We start from the raw sequence: 26,455 nt of genomic DNA on the forward strand, positions 1-26,455 counted from the left end.
AGTTCCTTGGTATGGTAGGTTTGTCCTCCGGGCCGCGCAGCTGATGCAGCCGCTCTACGAGGCACTCAGAGGGAAGCCGGGGAAGGAACCTGTGGTTTGGGCATCGGAGATGGGTCGCGCTTTTGTGGACACGAAGGATGTTCTCGCAAACGCAATGATGTTGGCGCACCTGCTGCCTGGTGCCACCATCGCGCTCACGACGGATGCTTCAGACTACGCTGTAGGCGCCGTGCAGGAGCAATGGGTCGATGGGACGTGGCAACCGCTGGCGTTTTTTAGTCGCCAATTGCGTCGTAACGAGCGTAGCTACAGCACGTTCGACAGGGAGCTGTTGGCATTGTTTCTGGCCATCCGCCATTTTCGTTTTCTATTGGAAGGACGCCAATTCACCGCGTTTGTGGATCACAAGCCCCTGACATTTGCCATGGCCAAGACGGCTGAGCCATGGTCAGCTCGACAGCAACGACAGCTCACCTTTATTTCCGAGTTCACCAGCGACATCCGGCACGTGGCCGGCAAGGACAACATGGTCGCTGATTGCCTCTCGCGTGCGACTGTCCAGGCCGTCCAGCTGGGACTCGATTATTCACTCATGGCTGCTGACCAAGCGGCTGATCCGGAAACACAGGCTTTCTGCACTGGCTCGTCCTGCCTGCAGCCAGCGGATGTGCTTTTCCACTCGGCTGGCACCTCCTTGCTCTGTGACGTCTCCTTGGGAGACCCCCGCCCGATCGTTCCGCTGTCCTGGCGTAGGAACGTTTTCGATGCCATTCATGGGCTTGCGCACCCGGGCGTGCGGGCTTCACAAAAATTGCTGGCGTCCAAGTTCGTCTGGAGGGGAATGCGAAACGATGTCCGTGACTGGGCCAACACCTGCGTCGTGTGCCAGAGGGCTAAGGTGCAGCGCCACATCAAAGCTCCCATCGCCGTATTAGAGGTACCGGAGAGGCGTTTTGATCACGTCCATGTCGACCCCGCCGTCACAAGGTTTCACCCATCTTCTGACCATAGTCGACTGTACCACCAGGTGGCCGGAGGCTATTCCTTTGATGTCCACCACCTCCGCGGATGTCGCCTAGGCTTTTCTTTCATCCTGGGTTGCACGTTTCGACGTTCCGTCTGATATTTCATCGGATCGCGGGCCGCAATTCTCGTCTGCTTTGTGGAACACCGTAGCCTTGGGTTTGGGCACCAAGCTCCATCGGACCACGGCTTACCATCCGCAGGCCAATGGATTATGCGAACGTTTTCATCGGTCCTTGAAGGCGTCACTGAGAGCCACCCTCCAGGGGACCGCGTGGATGGACAAGCTGCCGTGGGTGATGCTCGGGTTACGCATAGCACCTAAAGAGGACCTGCAGGCATCGGCCGCCGAACTGGTTTATGGCCAGCCGCGCCGGGTGCCCGGCGAGTTTCTTCCATCACCAACGCGTCCTTGGTCGGCGGCCGAACAACTGGAGGCTCACCGGGCCGCAGCGCAATCTTTCCGGCCCATTCCGACGTCGCATCACGGGTTGCCCGCGTCCCACATTCCGCCGGAGCTTATGCAGGCTAAATTCGTTTTCGTCCGGCATGACGCCCACCGTAGTCCTCTCACGCCTCCATATACAGGCCCTTTCCAGGTACTGCAGGCGGGCGCTAAGAGTTTTTTAGTGGACGTCGGGGGCAAGCCTGACCACATTTCCGTGGACCACCTCAAAGCTGCACACCTGGACCTTGAGCAACCGGTCGAGGCAGCGCAGCCACCGCGTCGTGGGCGGCCGCCCATGACCACCTCGCCTGACCCGACTGTTCTGCAGACCAGCTCATTGTCTGACCAGCCCATTCCTCTCCGGGAATATCGGAGTCATTCGGACAGGCTTGTCCGACCTCCTCTGCGATTGACTTTTGAGGTTAAAGACACTTCTGGGGGGGCGCATGTGGCAAAGCCACCAACGGACTCCTGTATAAATGTATAACTGCCTTTAACAGAGTGCTACAGCACCTATGTTTGTTTACTATATGTAAATAGCCGTTCTGGATAAGCCCCAGAATCAGCGCGATGACGTCATCACGTTGGTCACGTGACGCCCCGAACGGCGGGAAACGTGATGACGTCATAGGGTGGGAGGTTCCCAACTCAGACCTCGTGAAACCAGCACCAGAAAAGACCTGTTGATTATTTCTCCTGCATGCAATTGTTTGTTCTCTAGTTTCTATTAAACTTCATTTTATTATCGGACTGACTCGACCTCAGTGCTTCAGTTAGGGATCTGACTATTCCTACAACTTTAACATTCAAACATCAAGTCTCTTACTTTCTACAAACAAATTCTTTTTGGCTGATATATGTTTATGTCTGTATTTGATTTAAGCTGTTATAAAGTTAGTGCTAATTTTATTATATTAGTATGTTCTGTGTTAGCATCTTTTAGTGGTTGAAGGTTTCTTGTGAAGAAGGGCAGTAGAGCAGAAAGCAAATGAGCAACTACGTCATAGGATTGGCTGTGAAGGACTAATTGAAAAACATTTTGCGTCTCTGGGTGGAAAATCCCTTGGGCCTGTTTGTGGGCGCTTTGCTGGTAGTGGCCTGACGATAAGTCCTGGGGAGGGTAACCGGAGCAGATGGCCGGTGATGGGCCAGCTGCAGCTGTGAGGAGTGGCGTGGAGCTGGGAAGGGTACTCCTTGCTGGACCTGTGTTGCTCAGGGCAACCCACTCTCCTGGAGGAGTCCTAAAACAGACATTAGGCCCCTCATTAGCATAAATGGCCTGACCCAATATCAGGTTGGACATCAATTAGGTGTCCTTAGGGTGCGGGACGTCGGTCCCCGAGAATGGCACTTGTTCAAAGGTCCAATTTCTATCCGCTGTATCTTGGCCTGTGCTCTCAGTTTGATACAATCTGCAGCAAGAAGATCACAGCCAGAAGCACTGCATTTCTACAGCAGACTGTGGATCCGCAATCACCCAACTGTGAGATACAGCTCGGCGCTGGCATTCTCTCACTACTTCTGTTAGGAGAAAAAAATATTTGCATTTATATAGCGCCTTTCACAACCACCAGACCTCCCAAAGCGCTTTACAGCCAATGAAGTACTTTTGAAGTGAAATCATTGGTGTAATGTAGGAAACACGAAAGCCAATTTGTGCACAGCAAGCTCCCACAAACAGCAATGCAATAATGACCAGATAATCTGTTTTTAGTGATGTTGATTGAGGGATAAATATTGGCCAGGACCTCGGGGATAACTCCCCTGGTGGTCTTCAAAATAGTTGCATGCGATCTTTTACATCCACTTGAGAGAGCACCTCCGACAGTGCAGCACTTCCTCAGTATGGCCCTGGAATGTCAGCCTAGATTTTGTGTACAACCTTCTGGCTCAGAGGCGAGAGTGCTGCCCACTGAGCCACGGCTGACACTAATATTCAACAGTGAACCTCAGCTGAACTTTCTTGATCTTCCAGCAATATCCTGAGAGTATGAAGCCAGAACAGAAAGAGAGATGAATTTAAATAACACCTTATCATATCTCTCAGAAACACCTGAACATGCTTCACATATAAAGCAGATTCTGTTATGGAGGCAAATATGGCAGTCAGTTTATTCACAGCAAGATCCCACAGAGGTGACCAGTTAATCTGTTTTTGATGGTGAAAGTTGAATAAGGAACATTAACAAGGAAATCAGAACCATTGGATATTAAGCAAGATTCCTCAATGAAGAGTTCTTTTTATCCTCAACAAGTTTGCTTTTAGCAACATAACCAAGTTATAAGAACATAAGAAGTAGGAGTAGGCCATTTGGTTCCCCTGGAGTCCAAAAATCTATCTATCTCAGCCTTGAATATACTCAACAACTCAGCATCCACAGTGCTTTGGGGTAGAGAATTCCAAAGATTCTCTTGTCTTCTGCAAGTGAATCTAACCTGGGAAAGAATGACTCAACATGGGTGAGAGCGGGCCCCCAAGGTTTCCCGCTGCTGCACTGGAGGTCTTGGTGGAGGAGGTGGAAAGGAGGGGAGCCGTCCTGTAGCTGCGGGGGACCAGGAGGCCCTCCATACACATGGGGAAAAGACAGTGCGAGTAGATAGCTGTGGAGGTCAATGCCAGGAGTTTAGCCCCGAGGACCTGGATGCAGTGTCGCAAGAAGTTTAATGACCTCACACGAGTGGTCAAGGTCAGCAAATGCATTTTCCAATGCCATATCCCACCATCTGTACCACTAGCCTCAGCCACTGCTCAATGCACCACACCCCCATCACTCACCTACCAACAATCTCTATCGCAATCACCACTCATACCTCACATTCATATGCTTCACCTCACCCTCACACACTTAGCACTGTTGCATGCCTCAAACCCATATTTTGCAGCTTGCACACACTGCCAGCTATTCAACCCTGACAGCCACATCACCCAAATATATCGACCACACTTACTGACACACTTCCCTTTCTCTTGCAGGACAAGGTGGCACACAACTAGAGGCAGCAGCAGCTAACCAGCGGTGGAGAGGCGCCCCTGCATGTCCTTATCCCCATGGAGGAGACGGTGCTGGCCATTATTGGAACGGCTAATGCAGAGCCCCTGGCTAAATCAATTGAAGATGAGGATATCCTCACAGTTAATCCTCCTTCTCACATCCCACTTACCCTTCATCCCACAATCTCTTCTGACTTAAAAGCTGCAGATAGTGTAAGCATGCACCTCTTCAGATGAGGCGTTAAACCTCTCTTAGGTGGATGTAAAAGATCCCATGGCACTATTTCGAAGAAGAGCAGGGGAGTTATCCCCAGTGTCCTGGCCAATTTTTATCTGGTCATTGATATACCTATCAATTCATCCAATGAAAAGCGACGAGTTAAGATAGTAACTATAGGTTTTTATTGGCTAAATAACAGAGCCCACCCTCGTGGGCGATCGGGTCCAACAAGGAGGAATACCAGCCAGTCGACCACCTTTATACCTGGGCAAGCAGGCGGAGCCATGGGCAGAGTCAGCTGTGGTCAGCCCAGGTATAACAGTGTGACAAGAGGTGACCTTGTGTAGTGACACAACAGTGTAAACAGTGATAACCATAGTGTAACGATAGTGAACGATAAAAGTGGTTTACCACATTCACCCCTTGTTTAGATTTGAGTCCGGCGGGGTGAAGTGTACTACCAGTTCGGGTATGTCAGTCTGTCCGGAGGCCTCGTAAGTCTTTCTGATCGGCACACTGTTTGTGGGAGCTTGCTGTGCGCAAATTGGCTGCCGCGTTTCCTAAGTAACAACAGTGACTACACTTCAAAAAAGTACTTAATTAGCTGTAAAGCACTTTTAGACGTCCGGTGGTTGTGAAAGGCGTTATATAAATGCAAGTCTTTCTTTCTTTTCATACTTTCCCCCAGCCCCCACCACAACCTTATCCTTGTGCCTTTCTCCTTTCAAAATACCCAAGAACTGCAACCTGGCCAGGCATTGAAGAAACACCAACAAGAGAGTGATGATGAAGACACACTGTCACTTGATTTCACACTCACAGCCACCAGATACTGACACTGCACGTATCTCAGAGGATAGATTAGAGGCGGGATCGGCACATGGTGAGACACCGGGTACGAGTAGGCTACAGCCAGGGCAGGGGAAAAGGGTAGCGCAGGTGCCAGCTCGCCGGAGGGCGAGATCACACACAAGTTCTGCTGTAGAGGACTCAGGTGAGGACTTCAAAATGGGACAAGCAACAGAAGAAGGTTGATGGTTATGCACAATGAAATGCTTTGTGCAGTGGCAGGCCTGCCTGAAAGCCTGCGTTCAATGTTAAGGAGCATGGAGGAGTCTGGCACCAACTTGGCACGGGGCTTTGCGCAGAGCTTGGAGCCCATCCTTTCCAGCATGGAAGTGGTGGCCAACTCCTTTAGCACACTTGTGGACCCAACCATGATTCAGCATCTGACAGCCGATGTCTCAGCTTCCATTGCAGCACAAGCAGTTTCCACCAAAAGTCTGAGTGCTGCAGTAGAAGCTCAGACTGATGTCATGTAAGGTCAGCTTGCTCAGATTGCTGCCATCATGGCTGCGGTTACCAGTGTTGAAAGGGGCTTGCAGGGTGTCACAGCAGTCCAGCAATCTGTCCTCCAAAAGATTACCAGGATTGCTGAGGCACTGCCCCGGGGGAGTGGCAGTAGTTCCGTGGAGCACGAACCTGCTGTCCTCTCTCAGGATGACAGCATTCATCCTCCTACCCTGCCACTCTGCCAGTGCCCTTGCTGTTGCCCATCAACCAGCCCGTCCAGACTGCTGCCGCCCACGCCAAGATGGTGCGGTCTGAAGCCGGGTCTTCTAGGCCCAGAGCTGTTCAATGTCATCCTACAAAGACCATCTGCAGACTGCTCCACTGAAAGTCAGCAGCCTTACACCACCAATGCTGCAGCCACTGGGGTAGTACTGCATAGGTGCACTAGGACAGGCAAAGGCACACGGAAAACAGGCACTAAGGGAATATTCAAGGGTGATTAGTTTATGTTTGTATGCAATATGGCATGATTTCATTTATAAATTTGTTTCGGAATGTTTATTTTGTGGTGACTTTTATTTTTGCATTGTGGTCAAGTTGTGATGGTCAGTGACAGAAGGAAGATACTGTTGGTGAATGGGGAATTGGGGTTGTAGCTACTGGTATCGCAGTTACTTCATGAGTTCTTCATGGACAGCCCGGGCAGAAAGGGGCCGTCTAGGTTGCCGCCTCCCTTCCTCTTCTTCTTCTTCCGCCTCCTCCTCCTCCTCCTCATGTTCCTCAGCTTCTCGCCTGATAGCTGATGGCAAGGGCTGTCCCCTCATGATGGCAAGGTTGTGCAGCGTGCAGCATATCACCACAAATCTTGAGACCCAGTCAGCCGAGTACTGCAGGGCTCCTCTAGAGTGGTCCAGGCAGCGGAATTGTTGCTTCAGCACACCAATGGTCTGCTCTATCACATTTCCTGTGGCTATCATGGCTCTCATTGTAAGTGTGCTGCACATGTGTACATGGGTTGTGAACAAAAGCCATGAGCCATGTGGTCAGCCCTAATCACCCAGTAGCCACCCTTTGGTTTGCAGTGGTGGCTGAAATGCAGATGGCACAGCAGGCTGCCGCAGAATAAATGCACCATGACTGCTGCCAGGATACCGGGCATTGACCTGCATGATACGCTGCCTATGGTCACTCATTAGGTGGACGCTGAGGGAGTAGAATCCCTTTCGGTTCCGGTACACAGAAGAGTTGACATGTGGTGCCCGCAAAGCAATGTGTGTGTAGTCAATGGCACCCTGCACCATGGGGTCTGCAATCTGATCAAACCCTCATGCTCGCTCCACCCGCTTGTCTTTGGCAAGAGGGAATGAAATGAATAGCGAGCCTCAGTGACTCCCCCTTATGCAACAGTGGATGGCAAAATGCGAAATGTTGCTAATATCTCTAGCACCAGCCTGGAAGGAACCAGATGCAGAAAGTTTAATTGCCACGGTCACCTTCACAGCCACTGGCAATGCGGCCCTTACCCTGCTCTGATGTTGGAGTTGTGGCTGCAGCAGGTGGCAGATTTCAGTGATGACCTCCTTAGTGAAGCGCAAACATCTCACATATTGTTCCTCCCTGAGGCTCAGGTAGGAGAATTGCTCCCTGAACTCCCTGGGTGGATATGGCCTCCTACTGAGAGCCCTTCTCCCCTCCTCCTCCCTCTTCTAGCAGCTTGTCCTGCTCTGCATGACCTCTGCTCATTCTCCCAGTCATGCTCTATTCCAAGAGGAAGGCTTACTAGTGCACCCATGTCTGGGAGCAACTGGTTGGTGCAGCAGCCTTGAAGTCAGCAAAAAGTACTTCAGCACCTGCCACACCACTCTCTGTAGACTTCTGAAACTTGAACCAACAATGAAAAGCACCAAAAACGTGTAGAATTGTAGCAACAGCCAGAAGAATCAACCAGCAGCTAACCTGTAAGTAGTTGATGACCCCGTTAAATAGCGCTGGTGAGGGGTCCTTCCTGCTGCTTAACATGTTCAGCTGTGCAAGCTTAAAAGAGGGCAAAGGCTGGAGCATTGAACTGCAAAATGGCAGCGCTGGCATCATGACGTGTAAGGCATAAGGGAACTGAACACCTTACAGATCTCAAAACTGTTCGTTTATTAAAACCAACAGACGTCATGTTCTGCCTGCTCTGCGTACTTTTGGTGCAACACGGATGCCATTTTGGAACTCTAAGGGCACTCGTAGCACCCAAAAAATGGGTGCTACTGAGCCCAACTCCTCACCCTCTACTCCTTCATCCAAGTCATTAATAAATATAGTGAAAAGTTAAGGCCTCAGTACAGATCCCTGGAGAACATTACATGTCCCATCCCACCAGTCATAGTACCTACCCTTTATCCCTACTCTCTGTCTCCTACCTCCCAAGGCTAGCTCCAATTCCGTACGCTCTCAATTTTGCCAATACTCTCTTGCGTGGGCTCTTGTGGAATGTCTTCTGGAAGTCCATATAGATAATATCCATAGATACTCCTTATCTACCTCATTAGTGATCTCCAAAATTTTTTTAACTAGATTAGTCAGACATGATTTACCCTCAACAAAGTCATGCTGGCTCTCTCTGATCAGCTCATGTTTGTTCGAGTACTCAGTCACTCTATCCCTAATGACAGATTCTAGTAGCTTCCCCACAACTGACATTAGACTAACAGGTCTGCAGTTACATGGTTACTTCCTCCCTCTCTTCTTAAATAATGGAGTGACATTAGTAAATTTCCAAACTAACGGCACAATTCCCAAATCAAGAGAGCTTTGAAAGATTATAACTAATGCTTCTGTAATTTCCTTACCTACTTCTTTTAATACCCTGGGGTGGAAATCATCAGGTCCTGGAGATTTATCTATCCTAAGTCCCATTATTTTCTCCATTACCATTTTGTTACTTATATTGAATCTAGTTAGTTTGTCCCCTTGATTTATTTTTAGTTTCCCTTTTGATCCTTTTCTTCTACTGTGAAAAGGATGCAAAGTACTCTATTAATAAATCTGCCATTACCTTGTTGTCTACCACAGTATCGCCTGTGTCTGACTTTAATGGGCCCATTCAGGCACTCTCTTTGGCTTATAAAAACTTTTACTATTAGCCTTTATATTACAGGATTTTTTTTCGTATTCCCTTTCTGCAGCTCTTAATATTTTCTTTGGTCCCTTTGTTGCTTTTTATATTTCTCCCAGTCCACTGGGTTACCGTTTTTCTTGGCATTTGTGTTTTACACTGCGTCTTACTTCATATATTGACCATGGTTGCTTGACTGTACAAGTGAAACTTTTGCTCTTTAGGATATGTATTGGTCTTGTATTGTACTAAATACTTCTTTGAATAACTCCCATTGTTTTCTGTGGGTTTACCGGTTAATAGCTCAGCCCAGTTTAACGTATTCAGCTTACATCTCATTCCTTCAAAGTCAGCCATACTTAAGTTTAAAACCTTGGTTCTCGAACTGAATGTCTCAAACTTAATGCCCCAAGCACTATGAGATGGCTAGTGAACCCCAGTCTCATATCACTGCTGGGTTTATAGATACCACTCCACAGTTACGGTAGTGGGACATTATAACCACACCATGATTACTGACTCCAGCATTGACTTCCTACTGATGGGGAAATGATACAATACTAATGGATCTCCCATGGTGCTGTGCACGGGGACTCCAGATGAGTTGTAATCTTTAGGTGAATTGGGGTTAAAATTGGGGAATAGTTGGACCAAGATGCACAGACAGAATTCAGGCACCATTTTATGTCCTATAATTCTGTCCTTATTTTTCTGTAATATTTGATTTGATGGCATATATACAAAATACTAAAGTCTTATGTCTGCGCCCACTTCTTGTTAACTTCATATAATCGTAGAATCATACAGCACAGAAGGAGGCACTCGGCCTGTCACACCTGTGCCGGCTATTTGAAAAAGCTGTCCAATTTAGTCCCATACCCCAGCTTTTCCCCATAACCCTGCGAGTTAGTCACAGAATCACAGAATCTACAGTGCAGATAGAGGCCATTTCGGCCCATCGAGCCTGCACCGACACATATCCCACCCTATCCCCGTAACCCCACGTATTTAATCCCCTAACACTAAGGGTCAATTTATCATAGCCAAATCAACCTAACCTGCACATCTTTGGACTGTGGGAGGAAACCGGAGCACCCGGAGGAAACCCACGCAGACACAGGGAGAATGTGTAAACTCCACACAGACAGTCGTCTTCAAATACATGTCCAATTGCTTTTTGCAAGTTCCTATGGAATTTGATTCCACTGCCCTTTCAGGTCATGCGTTCCAGATCACAACAACCCTCTGTGTGAAAAAGTTTCTCCTCATTTCCCCACTAGTTCTTTTGCCAATTATTTTAAATCTATGACCTCTGGTTATCGACATACTTGCCAGAGGAAACAGTTTCTCCCTACTTGCTCTATCAAAACCCCTCATAATTTGAATACCTCTATTAGGTCTCCCCTTAACCTTCTCTGCTCTAAGGAGGACAATCCCAACTTCTCCAATCTCTCCACGTAACTGAAGTCTCTCATCCCTGGTATTATCCTGGTAAACCTCCTCCGTACCCTCTCCATGGCCTTGACATCCTTCCTAAAGTGCGGTGCCCAGATTTGTACACAATACTCAAGCTGAGGTCCAACCAATGATTTGTAAAAGTTTACCATGACTCCCCTGGTTTTGTATTAAATGCCCCTATTTACGAAGCCAAGTATCCCACACGCTTTCTTAACCGCCTTCTCAACTTGCCCTGCCATCTTTAAGGATTTGTGAATATGCACCCCCAGGTCCCTCTGTTCTTGCATCCACCTTAAACCCCAAACGAATCTGACCTTCCCCTCTCTGACCCCGAACGAATCTGACCTTCCCCTCTCTGACCCCAAATGAATCTGACCTTCCCCTCTCTCTGACCCCGAACAAAGTATACTGTATTCGCTGCTCACGATGTGGTCTCCTCTACATTGGGGAGAGCAAACGCAGATTGGGCGACTGCTTTGCGGAACACCTCCGTTCAGTCCGTAAGGGTGACCCTGAGCTTCCAGTCGCCTGTCACTTTAATTCTCCGCTTCACTCCCACTCTGATCTCTCTGTCCTCGGCCTCTTACATTGTTCCAATGAAGCTCAACGTAAGCTCGAGGAACAGCACCTCATCTTTCGATTAGGCACTTTACAGCCTTCTGGACTCAACATTGAGTTCAACAATTTCAAACTATAACCCCTGCCCCCATTTTTCATGCTGTATGATTTTGCCATTCCCATTTGCAACATTTTATCTTTCCTGCCTCTTACCTAAGCACAGTATATTCCTTCAATTCCTTCCTCCCGTCCCACCACCCCCACCCCTCCCCCTTCCCTGTCTCTGCACCTGCTTAATATCTGTTACATCTCCAGCTTTTTCCAGTTCTGATGAAGGGTCCCAGACCTGAAATGTTAACTCTGTTTCTCTCTCCACGGATGCTGCCTGGCCTGCTGAGTGTTTCCAGCGTTTTCTGTTGTTATTTCAGATTTCCAGCATCCGCAGTATTTTGCTATCACCTTAAAATACCATTTAGTTTATACTGCCTCTCCGTGTTGTTTCTCCCAAAGTGCATCACTTCACACTTATCTGCATTAAATTGCATCTGCCGTGTGTCTGCCCATTTCACCAGTCTGTCTATGTCCTCCAGAAGTCTTCTACTATCCTGCTCACTATTTGCTACATTGCCAAGTTTTGTATCATCTGCAAACTTCTAAATTATACTCCCTATACCCAAGTCTAGGTCATTTATATATAACAAGGAAAGCAATGGTCCTAATACCGACCCCTGGGGGACCTCACTGCATACTTCTCTCCGGTTAGAAAGACATCCGTTCACCACTAATCTCTGCCTCCTATTCCTTAACCAATTATGTACTCAAGTACCATGTGCTTCTATTTTTCGAATAAGTCTGTTATGTGGTACTTTATCAAATGCCTTTTTAAAGTCAAGGGGCTAGAAATTCGTGGACTTAGCACCACTCTGCAGCTCCACTAAAATGCGGCCGCTGTTTTGGTCCCTACCTTTGCGCTGCCGGTAACTGGGAGCGCCATCCCGAACAAAATGGCGACATTGTGATGTCAAGCAGCATGCAACACCGACTTAACGCCACAAACGCGAACTTCGACCGTAAGCGTCCTAAGCACACTGGGGAAAGCAGGCTGACAGTGGCGATGTCAGCACCTCTTAAAGGGACAAACACATCTTTCAGGTAAGCTTTTTTACTGGGATTTTTAATTTCACTGAAGTAGTGGCTTGCTGCAATAGATGTGAAAAGTTTTTTTTAAAATGTGTAGGGAGTGCTGCTGGACGCTTGCAAGGGCTCAGATGATAAATTAAGGCCTTTGAGAAGAAAGAACATGCTGTAAATACTCAACAGATCAGGCAACATCCGTGGAGAGAAAACAGAGTTCACGTCTCACGTTGAGATGCTGCCGGACCAGCTGAGTATTTCCAGCATTTTATGCTGTCATTTCCTACTTACAGAATCCGCTCGCAGAGGTAAGAGGAAGACACAGAAGAGAAGAGAAGGAAGCCGAAGAGGAGGAAGCAGACAGAAGGATGCATCCCAGGCAGCCCATTTCTGGACAGGACATCCAGGATGGAATCATCTGCCTGCGGTCCCAGTGACCACAACCCCAATTCCCCTTTCAACATTTGTCCCATACCTTACCTTCCCTCTGTTACTGACCAGCACAGCGTCCCCTTGGCCACAATACTGAAATAAAAGCAAACTTTCCAATCCAACTATCCAAATATACGTCTATACATCCAATATGACATCAAGAAATCAACTCATCACCCGTATGCATTCTCTTAGTGACTGACTTGTGTGTGCCTTTGCCTATCCTACTGATGTCGCGCAGTGCTACCCCAGTGACTGCAGCATGGCTGGTGGAGGCTGCTGACTTTCAGTGGGGGAGACTGCAGATGACCCTGCGGTTGACCTGGAGGAGCTGGTGGCTGGGAGTGTCAAATCAATCTTCTTCTTGGCCAAACATTGGCTGGGCAGGCTGCATTTCTTGGGGTGTGAAATGAGGAAGGCACAAGGGTGGAGTTGTGGTGACGGGAGGGCGGGAAAACAAGAGGTGAATGCGAGAAGGAGGATAACGTATGAGGATACCACAATCTTGTATCCTTTCAGCCTCGCCGCTGGCCAAGGGCTCAGCCATGCCCCTGCCAAGAATGGCCAGCACCGTCTCCTCCAAGGGGAGTGATTGGGGGTGGGGGAGTCATGCATTGAGCAGTATGTGAGGCTAGTGGTGCAGTTGGTAGGAGATGGCTTTTGATGATACATTCACTGACCTTGACCAGTAGTCGGAGGTCATGAAGCTTCTTTGGGCACTGGAGCCAGGTGGTGGGGGTGACACTGCTGGCAGCAACGGCCTCGGGATGTTCTCCCACATCCTTCTTTCTGGAGGGTGTCCTGGCCCCCGTGGGTAGAGGAGCTCACTTGTAGTGTTGGCCCCCTGCACAAAGCTGAAGTGCTGCGTGCGAGACCCTGGGTGCCCCTTCCCTGGCTTGCTGAGCCATGTGTGTTAGTGCTGAAGCAGTTTTCCCATTTTATGAGGTTTGGAAGGGAATTCAGCTTTAAGAGCTGAATATTCACATTTGGGACTTCTTTATAATGTAATTTTTTTTTTGAAAAAACAGAAAGGACTTAAAACTGCATTGTTTCACTGGATTTTAATTTATATTACTTCTGAGTGCATGGCCCCTTTAATCCACAGGCTTTTCATTGCCCACATTTCCTTGCGAGCTCCACAGACTCGCTTCCAGAAGCTGTGCGAAGCTCAAACGTCACACCTGCACAGGAACTTTGAGTCGGATGTTTCCAGCAATGTCACCAGGATGGCGTTGCACGGAAGGTCAGCGCTGCGCCATTAATCTCCGGCCCCCCATACCAATTGTGCCCATTGGTGTTGTGGCCATTTACTCCAGTCACCAGTGACACCGACAACTTTACTGGCTAACACGAATTTCTCCCCCCATATATACAATTGCACTACATTCATCAATCCTCTCAGTTCTCTCAGGTGGACGTAAAATATCCCACGGCACTATTTCGAAGAAGGGCAGGGAAGTTATCCCCGATGTCCCAACCAATATTTATCCTTCAACCAACATAACAAAAACAGATTATCTGGTCAGTATCACATTGCTGTTTGTGGGAGCTTGCTGTGCGCAAATTGACTGCCGCATTTCCCACATTACAACAGTGATTCCACTTCAAAAAGTACTTAATTGGCTGTAAAGCGCTTTGAGACGTCTGGTGGCCGTGAAAGGTGCTATATAAATGCAAGTCTTTCTTGTTACTTCATCAAAGAACGCAATCAGGTTAGTCAGACACAATTTGCATTTAACAAATCCATGCTGGCTGTCCATTATTAACCCATGCTTCTCCAAGTGAGAATTAATTTTGTCCTTGACAATGGTCTCTGGTAGTTTTCCCACCACTGACATTAAACTATAGTTTCCAGGTTTATCCCTCTCCCCTTTTATAACTTCCCATTATAAATTTTTATAAATCCGGCCGAAGAGGGAGAACATACGAAATAGGAGGAGTAGGCCATACGGCCCCTCGAGCCTGCTCTGCCATTCAATAAGACCATGGCTGATCTTCGACCTCAACTCCACTTTCCTGCCTGATCCCCATATCCCTCGATTCCCCGAGAGCCCAAAAATCTATCGCTCTCAGTCTTGAATATATTCAACGATTCAGCATCAACAGCCCTTTGGGGTAGAAAATTCCAAAGATTCACAATCCTCAGTGAAGAAATTCCTCCTCATCTCAGTCTTAAATGGCCGACCCCTTATCCTGAGACTGTGGTCCCTGGTTCTAGACACTCCAGCCAGGGGAAACAACCTCTCAGCATGAGAATATAATTCAAGCATGACAAATGGACATAGGCAGCTTCCAATATAAATGTGCACAAAAGAATTTATAATCGAAAAAGTTATAGCTATAGATAGGTAAGTTAAAGTCAAATTGTGAAGTGGCTGAAGTTCCACTCAGCCTAGCTCTGCTAGCACCTCAGGCACATTTACCTTACAGGCATTGGGCGGCTGGCTACATTCTGACTACACTTTGGCAAAAGAAAATCCTCTACTGAACATTTAGCCTGAATTTGCTGAAAACTTGCGTCATATTAACAATGTGCGTCATCATTGATACGTAAAAGTTCCAGGAAATAATGGAGTGAGTTAAGCCATTAGTTGAGTTGCGCCATTATTTGCTGGGACACTTGCTCGCCTAAGTCGATAAAAGTTTGTTCTCATCGCTCAGTCCACCACTGCAGTCAATGGCGAGCGTCAATTTTCTGGAATTGCGCCCTTATTTGCGCGGCAGCCATTTAGACCGAACAATAACGGTGCAAGTGACCTGATATTGAGGTGGTTTGTGGCCCTCACATGACTCTCAGCCTGGGAGGCCAGCAAAGGATCATTAGAAATGTGGACGATAGCAAAATACTGCAGATGCTGGAAATCCGAAATAACAACAGAAAATGCTGGAAAAACTCAGCAGGCCAGGCAACATCCGTGGAGAGAAATTAGAGTCAACGTTTTGGGTCAAAACCCTTTATCAAGACTAAAGAGGCACAGGGAATGAAATAGATTAAGAGGCCGGGCTGGGAGAGAACAAAAGAGAAGAGACATTAAGAGGTATTCAAAATGAGATGAGGTGATGATAGGACTAGTGGAGACAAAAGACAGCTCTAGATTAGGTGTGAAATGCGCTGGCAGAATGGGAGACAGCTGCCATGTGGGAGAGAGAAAAGGAAAGGTGGGGGGGAAACCAAAACAAAGGTGTGGATAAAAAATATAAGTAAAAATGTAATAGGGGCCGAGGTTATGATCTGAAATTGTTGAACTCGATATTGAGTCCGGAAGGCTGTAAAGTGCCTAATCGGAAGATGAGGTGCTGTTCCTCGAGTTTACGTTGAGCTTCCGTGGAACAACGCAAGAGGTCAAGGACGGTGAGGTCCGAGTGGGAATGGGGCAGTGAATTAAAATGACAGGTGACCGGAAGCTCGGGGTCACCCTTACGGACTGAATGGAGGTGTTCCGCAAAGCGATCACCCAATCTGCGTTTGGTCTCCCCAATGTACAGGAGACCGCATCGTGAGCAGCGACTATAGTATACTAGATTGCAAGAAGTACAAGTAAATCGCTGTTTCACCTGGAAGAGGTGTTTGGGGCCCTGAACAGTGGGAAGGGGGGAGGTATAGGGCAGGTGTTACATCTCCTGCGCTTGCATGGGAAGGTGCCAGGCAAAGGGGAAGGGGTGCTGGGGGTGATAGAGGGTGTCTCGGAGGGAGCGGTCCCTACGGAATGCTGAAAGGGGAGGGGAGGGGAAGATGCGTTTGGTGGTGGGATCACTTTGGAGGTGGCGGAAATGGCGGAGGATGATCCGTTGAATGTGGAGGCTTGTGGGGTGAAAGGTGAGGACAAGGGGAACCCTATCGTGGTTCCGGGAGGGCGGGGCAGGAGCGAGGGCAGAAGTCATAGAGTCATACAGCACAGAAAGAGGCCCTTCGGCCCATCGTGTCTGCGCCGTCCATCAATCCCTGTCCAGTCTAATCCCATTTTCCAGCATTTGGTCCATAGCCTTGTATGCAGTGGCATTTCAAGTGCTCATCCAAATGCTTCTTGAATGTTGTGAGGGTTCCTGCCTCTACCACCCTTTCAGGCAGTGAGTTCCCGATTCCAACCACCCTCTGGGTGAAAAAGTTCCTCCTCAAATCCCCTCTAAATCTCCTGCCCCTTACCCTGAATCTATGCCCCCTTGTTATTGACCCCCCTACTAAGGGGAAAAGTTCCTCTTTATCTACCCTATCTATGCCCCTCATCATTTTGTACACCTCAATCAGGTCCCCCCTCAGCCTTCTCTGCTCTAAGGAAAACAACCCCAGCCTGTCCAGTCTTTCTTCATAGCTGAAGCGCTCCAGCCCAGGTAACATCCTGGTGAATCTTCTCTGCACCCTCTCCAAAGCAATCACATCCTTCCTATAGTGAGGCGACCAGAACTGCACACAGTACTCCAGCTGTGGCCTCACCAGCGTTTTGTACAGCTCCATCATAACCTCCCTGCTCTTATATTCTATGCCTCGGCTAATGAAGGCAAGTATCCCATATGCCTTTCTAACCACCTTATCTACCTGTTCCGCTGCCTTCAGGGATCTATGTACATGTACACCAAGGTCCCTCTGACCCTCTGTACTTCTTAGGGTCCTACCACTCATTGTGTATTCCCTTGTCTTATTTGTCCGTCCAAAATGCATCACCTCGCACTTTTCAGGGTTAAATTCCATTTGCCACTTTTCCGCCCATCTGACCAACCCGTTTATATCGTCCTGTAGCCTGAGGCTTTCCTCCTCGCAATGTACCACCCCACCAATTTTCGTGTCATCCGCGAACTTACTGATCATACCTTTTACATTCTCATCCAAATCATTTATGTAGATCACAAACAGCAAGGGACCCAACACCGTTCCCTGAGGTACCCCACTGGACACAGGCTTCCAGTCACAAAAGCAACCTTTGACCATCACCCTCTGCCTCCTGCCACTCAGCCAGTTTAGGATCCAACGCGCCAAGGCACCCTGGATCCCATGGGCTCTTACCTTCTTGACCAGTCTCCTATGCGGGACTTTGTCAAAAGCTTTGCTGAAGTCCATGTAAACCACATCCACAGCATTTCCCTCATCCACACACCTAGTCACCCCCTCGAAAAATTCAATCAGATTTGTCAGACATGATTTACCCTTGACAAAGCCATGCTGACTATCCCCGATTAATCCTTGCCTCTCCAAGTGGAGACTAATTTTGTCCCTCAGAATTTTTTCTAATAATTTCCCTACCACAGATGTTAGGCTCACTGGCCTGTAATTCCCTGGTTTATCCCTGCTACCCTTCTTGTATAATGGTACTACGTTAGCTGTTCTCCAGTCCTCTGGTACATCCCCTGTGGCCAGAGAGGTTCTGAAAATTTGTGTCAGAGCCCCTGCAATCTCCTCCTTTGCCTCACACAACAGCCTGGGATACATCTCGTCCGGGCCTGGGGATTTATCCACTTTTTGGCCTGCTAAAACCGCTAGTACCTCCTCCCTCTCGATGCTAATATGTTCAAGTATGTCACAGTCCCCTTGCCCGATTTCTATGTCTACATTGTCTTTCTCCATAGTGAACACAGATGCAAAAAATTCATTTAAAACCCCGCCTACATCATCTGGCTCTACACACAGATTGCCACTTTGGTCCCTAATGGGCCCTACCCTTTCCCTGGTTATCCTCTTGCCCTTAATATACTTATAAAACATCTTAGGATTTTCCTTTATTTTGCTCGCCAGTGTTATTTCATGGCCCCTCCTCGCCCTCCTAATTTCCTTTTTAAGTATGCCCCTGCACTTTTTATACTCCTCTAGGGCCTGCGGGAGATAGAAAGGACACGGTCGAGGGCCGAGTCAACCACGGTAGAGGGGTATCCTCGGTTGAGGAAAAAGGAAGACATGTCGGAAGCACTGGTGTGGAAGGTGGCATCGTCGGAGCAGATGCGGTGGTGATGGAGAAACTGGGAGAATGGGAGAGAGTCCTTACAGGAGGCGGGGTGGGAGGAAGTGTAGTCCAGGTAGCTGTGGGAGTCAGTGGGCTTGTAGTGAATATTGGTCAATAACCTATCCCCAGAGATGGAGACGGAGAAGTCGAGGAAGGGAAGGGAAGCGTCAGAGATGGACCATGTGAAGGTGAGGGAAGGGTGGAAATTGGAGGCAAAGTGAATGAAATTGTCTAGTTCAGGGCAGCCATCAATGTATTGGAAAAAGAGGTGAGGGAGGGGACCCGAGTAGGACTGGAACAAAGAGTGTTCCACATATCCCACGAAAAGGCAGGCATAGCTAGGACCCATGCGGGTACCCATAGTAACACCTTTGATTTGGAGGAAATGAGTGGAGTTAAAGGAGAAGTTGTTCAATGTGAGAACAAGTTCAGCAAGGCAGAGGAGGGTAGTGGTGGATGGGGACTGGTTGGATCTCTGTTCAAGGAACAAGCGGAGCGCCCTCAGGCCATCCTGGTGGGGGATGGAGGTGTAGAGGGATTGTACGTCCATGGTGAAAAGGAAGCGGTTGGGGCCAGGAAACTGGAAACTGTTAAAGTGGCGGAGGGCGTCCGAAGAGTCGCGGATGTAGGTGGGAAGAGACTGGACAAGGGGAGAAAAGATAGAGTCAAGATAGGAAGAGATAAGTTCCGTGGGGCAAGAACAGGCTGAAACGATGGGTCTACCAGGGCAGTCCTGTTTGTGGATCTTGGGAAGGAGGTAGAAGCGGGCTGTGCGGGTTTGGGGAACTATGAGGTTGGTGGCCGCGGGGGGAAGATCTCCAGAGGAGATGAGGTCAGTGACAGTCTTGAATATTAGAAATGTGGAGCCTCACCTCATCTGCCTGGAAATTGTTCTGAGAGTTTTATTTTCCTAATTCTCTCAGTTTTGGCAGTCATTTTTTGCCAGTTTTTCTAGCCAGAGTCCTGTTAATGTCTGAAGGCAATTACTTTCAGGACACCCTCTTCTTTCTATGTGTAAGGAAGGTGAAAGCACTGTATCCGTTCCTGATTATTATGGACTACCTGGAGGAGGAGCAGAGTGAGACAGGGCGTGGTTAACGGCTCCATGGCCAGAGACTGAACTGATCTCAAACTTCTTAAATCCCTCTCCCGTCTTCTCCACCCCGATAACAAGCGTGAGGAGCTCATGGACTTCTTTGTCTCTAAGATTGAGACCATCTGTTCAGCTGCCTCTGCCATTTCCCTTCCTTCCCCTAGCCCACTGGACCAAACTTCCTCTAAGGTTCCCCCCCCCGCCCTAGCCCTGAACTCACATCTTTCTCCAGATTCTCTCCGATCTCCCCTTATGATCTCTCTGCGCTAATCTTGTCTAGAAGACCCACTTCCTGCTCCCTCGACCCTATTCCCACCAATCTGCTGACCACCCAACTTCCTTTTCTGGCTCCCATGTTAGCTGATATTGTTAATGGTTCTCTCTCTTCAGGTACTGTCCCCCTCTCCCTCAAATCTGCCGTCATCATCCCTCTCCTCAAAAAATCAAACCTTGATCCTTCCGTCCTTGCAAACTACCGCCCCATCTCTAACCTCCGTTTCCTCTCCAAAGTCCTTGAACGTGTTGTCGTCTGCCAAATCTGTGTCCATCTTTCCCGCAATTCCATGTTTGAATCCCTCCAATCAGGTTTCCGCCCTTGCCACAGTACCGAAACGGCTCTCATCAAAGTCACAAATGACATCCTTTGTGACTGTGACAAAGGTAAACTATCCCTCCTCATCCTTCTTGACTTGTCTGCAGCCTTTGACACGGTTGACCACTCCATCCTTTTCCAACACCTCTCCACCGTCGTCCAGCTGGGTGGGACTGCACTCGCCTGGTTCCATTCTTATCTATCTAATCGTAACCAGAGAATCACCTGCAATGGCTTCTCTTCCCGTTCCCACATCATTACCTCTGGTGTCCCCCAAGGATCTATCCTTGGCCCCCTCCTATTTCTCATCTACATGTTGCCCTTTGGTGACATCATCCGAAAACACAGCGTCAGTTTCCACATGTACGCTGACGACACCCAGCTCTACCTCACTACTTCTTCTCTCGACCCCTCCACGGTGTCTAAATTGTCAGACTGCTTGTCCAACATACAGTTCTGGATGAGCAAAAATTTTCTCCAATTAAATATTGGGAAGACTGAAGCCATTGTTTTCGGTCCCCACCACAAACTCCGTTCCCTAGCCACTGACTCCATCCCTCTCCTTAACATCTGTCGGAGGCTGAACCACACTGTTCACAACCTTGGGGTTATATTTGACCCTGAAATGAGCTTCCGACCACATATTCGCAGCATAACAAAGACCGCCTACTTCCACCTCCGTAACATCGCCCGTCTCCGCCCTAGCCTCAGCTCATCCGCTGCTGAAACCCTCATCCATGCCTTTGTTACCTCTAGACTTGACTATTCCAATGCACTGTTGGCTGGCCTCCCACATTCCACCCTACGTAAACTTGAGGTCATCCAAAACTCGGTTGCCCGTGTCCTAACCCGCACCAAGTCCCGTTCGCCCATCACCCCTGTGTTCGCTGACCTACATTGGCTCCCGGTTAAGCAGCGCCTCAATTTCAAAATTCTCATCCTCATTTTCAAATCCCTCCATTCCTATCTCTAATCTCCTTCAGCCCCACAACCCCACCGAGGTATCTGCGCTCCTCTAATTCTGCCCTCTTGAGCATCCCTGATTATAATCGCTCAACCTTTGGTGGTCGTGCCTTCTGTTGCCTAGGCCCTAAGCTCTGAAATTCCCTGCTTAAACCTCTCCGCCTCTCTACCTCTCTTTCCTCCTTAAGACGCTCCTTAAAACCTACCTCTTTGACCAAGCTTTTGGTCACCTGCCCGAATTTATCCTTATGTGGATCGGTGTCAAATTTGTTATCTTAAAATAATCCTGTGCAGCGCCTTGGGATGTTTTACTACGTTAAAGGTGCTATATAAATACAAGTTGTTGTTGCTGTTGTCATTTGTACAAGAACAGAGAGACCTGGGGGTGTTTGTGCAGGACAGGTTAACAAAACAGTTAATAAAGCATATGGAATCCTGGGCTTTATAAACAGAGCCATAGAGTACAAAAACTAGGAAGTGATGCTAAACCTATATAAAACACTAGTTCGCCCAGCTGGAGTACTGTGTCCAATTCTGGGCACCACACTTCAGGAAGGATGTGAAGGCTTTGGAGAGGGTACATAAGAGATTTACTAGACTGGGTCCAGGGATGAGGGATTACAGTTACGTGGATAGACTGGAGAAGCTGGGGTTGTCCTCCTTGGAGCAGAGAAGGTTAAGAGGAGATTTGATAGAGGTGTTTAGATATATTAAATAAAGAGAAACTGTTTCCAATGGCTGAAGGGTTGATAACGAGAGGGCACAAATTTAATTTGACTGGAGAACCAGAGGCAACATGAGGAAAAACTTGTTTATGCAACGAGTGGTTAGGATTTGGAATATACTGCTTGATGTGGTAGTGGATACAGATTCAATAGTAGCCTTAAAAGGGGAATTGGATAAATACTTGAAGGAGAAAACATTGCAGGGATATGGGGAAAGAGCAGGAGAGTGGGACTAACTGGATTGCTCTTCGAAAGAGCCGGTGCAGACTCGATGGGCCAAATGGCCTCCTTCTGTGCTGTACTATTCTATGATTCTATTAATTGCAACTATTCCTCATACTTTAGAAAGAAAGACTTGCATTTATATAGCGCCTTTAACAACCACCGGACGTCTCAAAGCGCTTTACAGCCAATGAAGTACTTTTGAAGTGGAATAACTGTTGTAATGTGGGAAATGCGGCAGCGAATTTGCGCACAGCAAGGTCCCACAAATAGCAATGTGATAATGGCCAGATAATCTGTTTTTGTTATGTTGGTTATGGGATAACTATTGACCAGGGCACCGGGGATAACGCCCCTGCTCTTCTTCGAAAGAGTGCCATGGGATCTTTTACGTCCACCTGAGAGAGCAGACGGGGCCTCGGTTTAACGTCTCATTCGAAAGACAGCACCTCCGACAGTGCAGCACTCTCTCAGCACTGCAGTGAGTGTCAACCTAGCTTTATGTGCTCAAGTCTCTGGAGTGGGAACCCATAACCTTCTGACTCAGAGGCAAGTGTGCTACCCGCTGAGCCACAGCAGTAGCTTTATTACTGTTACAGCAAGCTTTATTTCAATGAAAATAAATCAAATTGGTCAGCCCCGAGAGACAGTTTCCCTGCACCTGTTAGCAGTCTGAGGTTCGATTTCCACGGAGTTTTGATGTTAAAGTACAAGTGATTCCCTCAAAGTCTGCGGTGGCAGTATACATTGCATACACAGTAAGAGGCTGAGGAGTGTGCTGTTGGATCACTTACCTCGCTTTGCTGCTTCATGTATGGGTGAAGCCAATGTGCATTCTCCCTGGGGCTTGGCTCCATGTTGTAAGAGCAGGGTTACACAGGCCTCACTGCCACTGTAGCATGCATTGTATAGCGGAGTGTTCCAGTCAATTGTAGCTATATTTACCTGGCAGAAGAGAAGGGTTGGTGCCCAAGTTTACGTCACTATATCAGTTTTAGTGTGACCATTTATAAATGTTGCTTTAACATCAGTATGTGCTCATGTTTCAGTTTAAGAAAACAAATATATAGATGTCTCTCAGTGTTTCAATAAAGTAACTGGTTGGATCCAGACTGAAAATGTAGGAATCAGTCTGCAAGATGGACACTCTAAGTGGGGTAACAAAAGAATTAGGTAGAAAAGAGAAATTAAAAGCCCACAGCAAACGACAGAAATTAAAATTGTTGTGAGAAATGAATGATGGAAGTAAAATGCTACAGATTTCTTTTGTTTCCAGTGTACTGTTGCTTTAAAAATGTCTGTGAATGATTGGACCTGCTGGCTCCACCCCGTTTCCACCTTATTCAGTGTTAACACTTTTTTAAGCCTTAGCTTAATTAACCTTAAGAATGCAACGAGTGTTTCAATCTTTAACTGCAAAAGCTAATGTTTTCCTCAATTGTATTCAGTATAATTACAGTTGTTTGAAGATGCACTGAAGAGTGGGTCTCATACGTGCTCTGTCACGCTGACATCATCACTACATGAAAGGGATAATGTGGCTCAGGAGAGTGAGAACATAGGCTGTATCAATACTAACTAAAACCCTTTGCTCAAAGCTCTGACACATGCTCCAGAGAGAGACTGTCCTGCATAAAGCTTCATGAAACAACCAGGATGGGATTAAACACACTGGGACCGATCAGAGGGATGGAAATTCAAGTAGAGAACGATATAAAATTGGAAATTCAAAATTCAGGGTGAATCCCCAAAACTGAAATTAGAGTAATGGAGGCTCTTTTAAGTCCAGGTGATAAGTTTTTGATATGCGGAAACACAGAGAAAACTAGATTTTGGACCTTGTTTCCTATTCAGTGTATAATGATATTTGTAATATTTCTGCTCCCATTTTTTCCAGACAGTGGCGGTTACTAATGATTCTGCTATTTCCTCCTCTAGACCCATCTTTTGTTTCTTTACTTGTCCCATTATCATCTCCTTTTGACTTGCACCATCATCCATGGCAATATGGTCCCAAAAAAAGGGGTGAGAAAGGTTTTGTTGAAAGTGTTGTATGACTGGCTGTATAAAACAGAACGTGGTGTGATTGCTGGTGGGGAGGAGGTAAATGATGATCTTCAATGTAGAGTCTCTACGATGGTTATTTGAAGTAGTCCGCGAAGGGGACAAGGTTTAAAATACACTCAACTATGTTGTGAAAATGGAGTCTTATACTGGGTGAGAAATACAAAGTGACTTTGAAGGGGATACAGCATATTTAAAGTCCTTTGCTGTTGTGATAGACGAGGTTACTGTCAATTATCCAAGACTGCATCTTGCTTGTGGAGAAATTTGAAGCTTCCTGACTTGTTTGTTGATATTTGTGACAGGCCCAGAAGATACAACTGTGGACATGAATGAGGTGCATCTGCCCAATATATTTAGTAATAAATTTCTGTTTTTCATGTATTTTGGGAGTTTAGAACGGATGCTGGGCGACAACAAAATTCCCTCAACTGGTACCTGCAGAAACCTCCACGGGTGCGAATGAGGAGTTTTGATTTTTCTGAGAGTTATTTTACTCTGCTATTAGCCAAGCGCAAGTTGGAGAAGATTAAATGGAACATTAAACAAAAATGAAAACCATGCAACAGCAGGAAGGTGTTACATTCTGTTGAATAAGTCTATAAAGAATACCAGAAGTGAAGCTTCATCACTTGCTTAGAATTTCCGTAGGGTTCTCTGATCTCCTGCCATAACTTTGGCAGATGATGTAAAAATCCTGGAGGAACAGTGTAAGTGGCTAAAAGCGGACATTTCTCCAGTTTCTGCTGATCTCCCACCAAAGTTATGGCAGGAAATGGGGGTAACCCGGTGGAAAATGTCCCCACTGTTTGTTCTGGGAAATTACCGAAAGATGCAAGAACAGTAGAGTAGTGATAATGGGGGACTTCAACTATCCTAATATAGACTGGGATAGTAATAGTGTAAAGGGCAGGAAGAGGGGAAGAGCTTTTGTAGTGTGTTCAGGAGAACGTTCCTGATCAGTATGGTTCCGGCCCAACAAAGAAGGAGGCATTGCTGGATCTGGTTCTGGGGAATAAGGTGGGCCAAGTGGAGCAAGTAGGTGAACGTTTAGGGAACAGTGATCATAGTATCATAAGGTTTAGATTAGCTAGGGAAAAGGACAGAGAGCAATCTAGAGTAAAAATACTTAATTGGAGGAAGGCAAATTTCAGAGAGATGAGATTGGATCTGGCCCGGGTAAATTGGAATCGAACAATGGGCTGCCTTTAAAGAGGAAATAGTTCGGGTACAGTCGAGGTACATTCCCACTAGGGGGAAAGGCAGGGCAACTAAAGTCTGAGCTCCCTGGATGGTGAAAGAGATAGAGAGTAAGATGAAGCAGAAAAAAGTGCATATGACAGATGTCAGGTCGAGAATATATCTGAGAATCAGGCTAAATATAGAAAGTTCAGAGGAGAATTGAAAAAAGAAAATAAGAGGGGCAAAGAGAGGGTATGAGAATAGAATGGCCGCTAACATAAAAGGTAATGCAAAAGTCTTCTATAGGCATATAAACAGTAAATGGGCAGTAAGGAGGGGAGGGGCTGATTAGGGATCAAAAAGGAGACCTACACATGGAGGTAGAGGGTATGGCTGAGGTACTAAATGAGTACTTTGCTCCTGCCTTCACCAAGGAAGAAGATGCTGCCATAGACATAGTAAAGGAGGAGGTAGAGGAGATACTGGATGGGATAAGAATTGACAAAAATGAGGTGCTAGAAAGGCTGGCTGTACTTAAAGTAGATAAGTCACCAGGACCGGATGGGATGCATCCTAGGATGCTGAGGAAAGTGACGGACGAAATCACGGCGGTACTGGCCATAATCTTCCAATCCTCCTTATAAACAGTGGTGTCAGAGGACTGGAAAATTGCAAATGTTACACCCTTGTTCAAAAAATGGTGTAAAGATAAACCCAGCAATTATAGGCTGGTCAGTTTAACCTCAGTAGTGGGGAAGCTTTTAAAAACAATAATCAGGGACAACAATATCAGTCACTTAGACAAGTATGGATTAATTAAGGAAAGCCAGCATGGATTTGTTAAAGGCAAATCGTGTTTAACCAACTTGATCGAGTTTTTTGATGAGGTAACAGAGAAGGTTGATGAGGGCAATGCGGTTGATGTGGTGTACATGGATTTCCCAAAGGCATTCGACAAAGTGCCACATAATTGGCTTGCCAGCAAAGTTGCACCCATGGAATAAAAAGGACAATGGCAGCATG

General features: G+C 47.3%; 1 protein-coding gene across 3 annotated transcripts in view; it reads right to left on the bottom strand.

Annotated features, from left to right (window-relative positions):
* LOC147107462 (ankyrin repeat and SOCS box protein 9-like) overlaps positions 1 to 26,455 on the bottom strand; it is a 195,142-nt gene that overhangs the window by 86,479 nt on the left and 82,208 nt on the right. For all 3 annotated transcript variants that reach the window (XM_086006513.1, XM_086006512.1, XM_086006511.1), the window contains exon 5: positions 22,981 to 23,131. In XM_086006513.1, coding sequence (XP_085862639.1) covers positions 22,981 to 23,131 — 151 coding nt within the window. The remainder of the gene's footprint in view (positions 1 to 22,980; positions 23,132 to 26,455) is intronic.

Source organism: Somniosus microcephalus, chromosome 14 (assembly GCF_052327205.1).
Source record: "Somniosus microcephalus isolate GS21.2 chromosome 14, FLI_Smic_1.0, whole genome shotgun sequence".
NCBI lineage: Eukaryota > Metazoa > Chordata > Chondrichthyes > Squaliformes > Somniosidae > Somniosus > Somniosus microcephalus.